The sequence below is a fragment of the Sinocyclocheilus grahami genome, unplaced genomic scaffold, assembly GCF_001515645.1.
Source record: "Sinocyclocheilus grahami isolate Dianchi unplaced genomic scaffold, SAMN03320097.WGS_v1.1 scaffold354.1, whole genome shotgun sequence".
NCBI classification, from domain to species: Eukaryota; Metazoa; Chordata; class Actinopteri; order Cypriniformes; family Cyprinidae; genus Sinocyclocheilus; species Sinocyclocheilus grahami.
This window is the reverse complement of record NW_015505533.1, coordinates 490312-497909: the sequence shown is the minus strand read 5'-3', so window position 1 is coordinate 497909 and position 7598 is coordinate 490312. Positions and strand designations below refer to the sequence as shown.

The 7598-nt window shown below is 37.9% G+C and overlaps 1 protein-coding gene across 2 annotated transcripts in view; it reads left to right on the top strand.

Annotated features, from left to right (window-relative positions):
* The window catches only part of LOC107548741 (plexin-D1), an 80239-nt gene that overhangs the window by 15814 nt on the left and 56827 nt on the right, over nucleotides 1-7598 (top strand). For both annotated transcript variants that reach the window (XM_016229541.1, XM_016229542.1), the window contains exons 6-8: nucleotides 2159-2336; nucleotides 2561-2669; nucleotides 5095-5194. In XM_016229541.1, the coding sequence (XP_016085027.1) occupies nucleotides 2159-2336; nucleotides 2561-2669; nucleotides 5095-5194 (387 nt within the window). The remainder of the gene's footprint in view (nucleotides 1-2158; nucleotides 2337-2560; nucleotides 2670-5094; nucleotides 5195-7598) is intronic.

Below are 7598 nucleotides of genomic sequence, written 5' to 3'. Positions count from 1 at the left end.
ACACACCCACACCCACACACACACACACACACACACACACACACACACACACACACAAACACACACACACACACACACACACACACACACTGAACTACAGCAGCACAAACTTTTTGAAATCACAAATGTATTTACAAATTGAATCTTTACATTAATGTAGAATCCGCATGAAGCAAGTACTGAGTAAATAATGTTTGTTTAATATCATATATTTATGACAAATAATATAGAGGTCAAATTTTTTGTCAAATAAACTGAATAATTACAGACAATTAACAATATATTTGACTATTTTTTTAATGTTTAATAGGGAAACTGCAGATATACTATAATAACAACAAATACAGAACATTATCAATCTTATAACAACTTTTAATTTAAATACACATACAGCAATCTTCCCGTAAGCTCTTATCAAACATGTGCGTTACCTTTGCCTTTATTTATGAGAAACAACTCTCTTTCTGTCAACACAATTTTTTCATTAGAAAGCTTATTTTACGCATGAATTTGCGTGATGAATAGGTAATACAATTGCTAGGATTTGGTGTTGATGTGTTTCTGATCCATTGATCGGTCAGTATCGCGGTATCCTCACGCTCAGATCCGGCCTGTGAGACGTTCACTGCGGTTAGCACTCACTTTATGAGCGTGTTTGTGCTGCAAACTGATTTACATAATTCACTGCAAGCGAAACAACAGAGACAATGTGTGCAAATAAACGACACTATTAAACGAGATGCAGCCTATTCTTAGTAAACTCACAGACAACCAGTCCAGAGTGTGTGAAAGCATCTCAGCAGAACACTGCACTGATCCTTCACTTCATCTGTAGCTCCTACAGTACATCAGATTCTGAGATGAAGATTTTAAGACTATATGAAGCTCAAATTGCAGGCTGTTCGTTGCTCTTACATGTGAAAGATCTTATGTTAAGGATATTTGAGGTGATTAGGTGAACTTCTTTCCTGGATGGATCTCTCGCTGCCAGAGGAAATTAATCTTCAGCCCAAACAGGAAACAGGAAACAGGCAGTCTGCCATCCTGACAACAATAGAGCTCAATGTGGCGTGTGATAGCAGAGATGAGTGTGTGAAGAGAGAGGAGTCCTGTTACTCTCAGAGATGCTCAGAAACACCCAGAGTCTGCTGCCTTACAGTTACTGGTGAATGTCAAGAAAAACTGTCTGGGTCATTTTTCACCCTAAAATCCAAAGAACAACAAGGCATTATATTTGCATAAACAAAATGAAGCTTTTTTGTTTAGAATTATTTTTGCTATATTTTAGAATGTTTTACTATTATGACATTATTTTCAAGACAGTTAAGCACACAGATTTCCTCTTCCTGTCTTGCGGTTTTAGGGTGAGCTGTGGCTGTCTGTTTTGTGTGGTTGACGCTGATGCAGAGGCAGTGTGCGTGTGCGTGTGTGTGTGTGTGTGTGTGTGTGTGTTTGTACCTGGTGTTCACTAAAATGTTTATTAATCGTGCAGAACAACCACCCAATAAAGCATTACAATAATCTAACTTTGAGGTCATGAACGCATGAATTAACATTGCTGCATTTGACATTGAGAGCATAGGTCGTAATTTAGATATATTTTTGAGATGGAAAAATACGGTTTTACAAATGCTAGAAACGTGGCTTTCGAAGGAAAGATTGCTATCAAATAGCACACCTAGGTTCCTAACTGATGACGAGGAATTGACAGAGCGGCCATCAAGTGTTAGACAGTGTTCTAGGTTATTACATGCAGAGTTTTTAGGTTCTATAATTAACACCTCTGTTTCTTTTAGAATTTAGCAGTATGAAATTACTCTGCATCCAGTTTTTTATATCGACTATGCATTCCATTAGTTTTGCAAATTGGTATGTTTCGCCGGGCCAAGAAGAAATATAGAACTAAGTATCATCGGCATAACAGTGAAAACTAACACCATGTTTCCTGATAATATCTCCCAAGGGTAACATGTAAAGCGTGAAAATTAACAGTTCTAGTACTGAGCCTTGAGGTACTCCATACTGCACTTGTGATTGGCACGATACCTCTTCATTCACTGCCATGAATTGATGGCGGTCAGATAAGTACAATTTGATGTGATGTGTGTGTGTGTAGTGTGTACAGTGGTAGCATGTGCTAATCGTCTGCTCCTCTCAGAACGTTGGGATCCTGATAGATGGCAGTGTGCCGGATCTGCAGGGTCTGCAGGTGGAGTGTGATTATGGCGTGGGAATCACCACAAACGCCACCGTACATCTGGACTACAGCACAACCCAGATCCAGACCTGCCCTCTGCTGCCCCTTCACATGTATCCCACAATCCCCTTTGGCACAGGTACATACACAAACACAGCTTGCTCTTACTCTTTGCTAAATAATTCCATTAAACATTAAATTTGAATGTTTCTAAGGCTGTCAAAGGCAAAAAGCAGCCAGAAACACATAATGTACAATCTTTGTCAAGTATTTTGCTAGAAGATGCTGAGACATTATTGAAATTTCAGCCCAGAATATGTTTAGTGTGTTATATGTTGTGTAGAATGATTTGTCTGTGTTTAGATCACATCACCGTCCCCATGGCCATCAGGGTTAATGGTGTTTCTGTGGTTTCTGGAAATTTCACCATTTATGAGTGTGAACGAACTGGAGAAATCCACTTCAAAACTGCGTGAGTAAGCACACACACTCTCACACACGCACGCACACACACACCCACACTGGTTATTCCTATCATTATGGGTTCATTCCATAGGCGTAATGGTTTTTCTACTGTACAAACTGTATTTTCTATCCACTTACTCTAACCCTACACCTAAACCTACCCTCACACACAACTACAGGTACTTTTACATTCTCAAAACACTTCATTATGTGTTATTTATAAGCTTGTTTCCTCAGGGGAACGTAAAAAATGTCCACACAAGGTCAAAATCTACTGGCATTTTATATTATACAACTATATTTTGCTTTGGATAATCCAGTGAATGAAAGGTACTTCATCTCTTTTTTCTCTTTTTATTTGGAACTTGACAAGATTATTCATAAACCAGTGGATATTACTTTACATCTATGAAGCGTAACATTATATTCCACACAAATCCGTATTCTGTGGTGTAGTAAAGATATAGTAAAGTCTGTGCCACATTTCTGGTGTCACAGCACACGTGCTGTTATCATAGAGCACAGTCTTCAGATGGAAAGAGCGGTGTAAATGTGCTACGTGCCTGTCAGGTCTGTGTCAGTTCATTTACATCTGCTCATCTGTGAAGGTGATAATAAGCTCAGGGCCACAGGAGAGGCAGCACAATGTATAACTTCACATCTGTAACAGCATCATCCGCATGTTAACATACAGTAGTTTAAATCATTCACACCAGTGCACACTCTTCACACTGATCTATATATGACTCTCAAACGCTAAACCGAGCCAGATTTTCCACCACCAACACCCGAGCACAACACACAACAGAGACTCTGAGAATGAAAAGCTCTGGTCAGATTTCACCACACAATCAAAAGAAAAAATATTACTTTACAAAGACATAAAACAAAGATTTTCTTTATGCAAAACATGAAGTGTAGGTGTTTTTAACAGAAAGAGGGAAATACTTGTTTGTGAGAGAAGAGTGTTTGTGATCAGGGTGTTTGAGATGATGTCTGGTTGCACTCTCTCACACACACACACTCTCTCACAAACACACACACACACACACACCTCATAACCGGAGTCAATAATCATGCAGATTTACGTTACAAGCTTATAGAATTGTACAGTAAGAAAGTTATTTCCCTTAACCAGGAAATTAACGTCTTAGAATTGACAAGACAGTTGACCCTGAGTGGTCAGCTAAATATCTACAGTGGATCTAAAATATGAATAGTTAATTATAACTAGTTATGGTTAATTATTCATATTTCCCCATGAGCTGATTCGCTACACACACACACACACACACATTCTCTCTCTCTCACACACACACACACACACACACACACACACACACACACACACACACAGAGAGAGAGAGCAGTGCTGGATCTTAAACAAGCACAGTGCCTCGTTCAGTCTGTGATAGCATTGTGATGAATGCTGGGGTAATTGTGGGGCTCCGCTGACGCTCATCAGTGTTTATGAGAAGACTCTGCGCACTGTTTGACACAGTCTCTTTCTGATCTCTGGTCTGTTAGTCAGCATGTTTCATGCGTGCACACGTTTACTGAGAGACTCGGCCGCTCCGGCATCTGTGTGCTCCTGCAATCATGTGGGTCGGTCAGTAAGCGATCTTCAGTGCTTCAGACAGTTGTCTGTTTTTTTTCACACACCTAAAAAGTCCTAAAGCAGAGCTTCTCAAAGTGTTGTCCACTTGATTTCTGTAAGGTTTAACAGGGGTTAATCTACAAATGTTTGAGAAGCACTGCTGTAAGAACACACTTATAGCTCCACATGGAAACATGGACTGCTTTCTCTTTTTACAATGACTAGGATCCGTTTCTCAGTACTTAAGTCACTCTTTCAGTGAGCAAAACAGCATCAGTGTGGCTGAACCGTGGATCGTTTATCATTGCTTTGACACAAAATACATTCAATGACATCTTTCAAATCACATGAATTCATTTCTCTCTCAGAAACACAAAAATCACCAAACCTCAGTGGACCTACAGGCCGATTTGTGCCTTTACATACTTAAAATAAACTGTTGAAAGCCTAAACATAATACAAAACTGAATAAGACAGCATTTCTACAGCAATGCCGTATTGAAATATATTCCAAATGTAAACCCTAATAATAGAAATACTATCAAAACCATTCAGTGTAGCTGAACACCTGCACAGCTGTTCAAGCTGTTTCTATGCTGAGAAATAGTGAAAAATGTTTTAAAAAGTCGTAAATAATGATATTCCAAATGCTGCTATTCAGCAAAAAGCCATGTAACACAAGCTGATTTCATGATTGTGTGTAAATATTGTCCAAGCTGGCTATTTCATGAATTCATACACTCTGACCTGTATATGTAAACCCTGAGGAGAGTAAAGGTCCGTCCCTGATGAGTGTGTGTGTGTGTGTGTGTGTGTGTGTGTGTGTGTCCTGCAGGTGCACGAGCTGTCTGAGCACGGCCTGGCACTGTTACTGGGACCTGCAGCTCAATCGGTGTGTTTCCAGCAAAGAAAGCACTCCACGTGTCCTTCTGGAGGTAAGCGGTGCTGCGTCACACACTCACATCTGCTCATTCAAATAGCACCTTACACTGGGTTCACATCAAGTCACAAATATGATTTAAGTGTCAGATGAGATATCTTCCGTTTTTATAGTGCTTATCCCAAGGTAAGGCCAGAGAAGGCAGTATAGATTGATTCTCTGTCCAATCCAAGCGGCACCCATCCGCAGCTCATCATAGATGTGACACATGAATAATGTGTTCTCAGTGGAAAGAATGCAATCCCAGCATGCACTGCAACAAGCTCAGGGAAGTAATTAATTCAAGCTAGTGGACGGAGCAAGAGAAATGTTCAGTGTAACACTGAAATCTGCTTACTTAATCAATATATCTGCTTTAGACACAAGCCAAAATGTTGTATAAGTCAATTAAACATTTTTGGCTTTTTACCCCTGGTGAAAAATAAATATACTTAAATATATCTGAAATATATTTATTTCATGCTGTCACAATATGCTGGAGCACGGGAACGAGGAAACGTGGAGATTTCACAAAAATGAGAGTCTTTAATAATCCAACATGGAGACACAGAACACAAGGATGACGTTCACAACAAGTAGACCCGACGAAGAACTAAGGAACAGACAGGAACTTATAAACACAGGATAATTACAAACACAGGTGAGCGGAATCAATCAACTAAACAAGAACAGGAAACATGACCAAGAAAGGAAAACAGGAACTACTACACATGCTAAGTATACTACAAATACATTTTCATATTTATGTACTTAATAAAATACCCTGCAATTGTACTTTTAGTATGCTAAACTGGTATACTTAAAGTCTGTTAAATTGGAACAACTAATTTTGTGCTTAATGCACTTTAATTGTGTGGAAGTAGTGCTGAGGTCCAACTTAAGATATACTGAAGTATATTTGATTGTGCTAAAGTGGAACTGTTGCAAGTATACTTCAGCTACACTTTAAATTAATTGTATTTAAAGACCGATATGATCATACAATCCTCATCAAAAGTGTCACACAGTTTAACACATTTTAGACTTAATATTAAGAAATATGCATGGTGCACAAGTATAACACCAAATAATGTTTAATTATATTTTTTATATCAGTATGACTTGAGTTATCTGTCAGTAAATATGTTAATAGATTTGAACTATACTTAGTATGAAATAAATGTATTGTAAATATATTACTTTTTTACTAGGGACAACTTTTCACAATAAACCTAAAAACATTTTCTTATTCAATACTTAACTCAGTAACATTTTGGCTTGTGTCTAAAGCAGATATATTGATTAAGTAAGCAGATTTCAGTATTACGCTGAACATTTCTCTTGCTCCGTCCACTACCTTGAATTAATTATTTCCCTGAGCTTGTTGCATTGCATGCTGGGATTGCATTCTCTGCTACTATAAATAAAGACGACTCTGCCTTAATGCAGGGGTACTCAAGTTCAGAGGCCAAGCGGGCCACATTTAAACTACATAAAATGCGAAGGGCCACAAATTACAATTTGCGCAATTCGATACGATTACCGATTCGATTCGATTCAATATAGATTATTTTGGATATATATCAGTTACAGTACATGCCAAATTTTCTCAAGGAAAAAAAAATCTCAACTAATGCCTTAAAATATACATGAGAGTCAGTTGGTACTACATTATAATATTGAAGTTTTTACAATAATAAAGTTACAGTTACATATTAATATTTCTATGTCAATTCGTTTTTTTGAAATATAAACATTTAAATGGTGGCTGTCATAAAAACTTGATGGATTTATTCAAACATAAATTAAACATTGAAGAACAGTGAAAATTATAAATTATTATTATAATGAATATGTTATATGGTGCATATATTTAGCAAAATGCCCCTCTCTACAGTTTATTTTTCTATCTGACTAATGAGTTTATGGTCACCGAATAGGCTAGGTAAATGTGACGTTACGTGACATTGTTTACAAGCCGTTATATTGACATTTTTGTGCGGCTGAAACACTGATTGAGCGATTACACAAGACAGGATACAGATTGTAAAGTTGTACTCTTTCTTTTAACTTACCTTCGGATGTTTAGTCATGTTTATTTTGTGCTGAAACTGGTATTAATGTGGAGGAGATGATCTGTTCATGTGCGCCTCGTGCTGCTGCGTCTGTTGAACTGAGGCACTACAGCGATCTGTCACTCCACATTAAACAGCGCCAAAACGGCATTTATTGTTTGAATACTGCAATACAACGGACAGAATTTGAAATCTGAGACTTTGTTTCATATGAAAAGTACCAAAGAACCATGCTTATTGCGATTTATTGAATGGGAAGTACCCTTCCATGTTCCATCCATTAACTGAAAACAGGCGAGACTAATCGATTCTTGGGATTTAGGAATCGATATCGTTCCGTAAAAA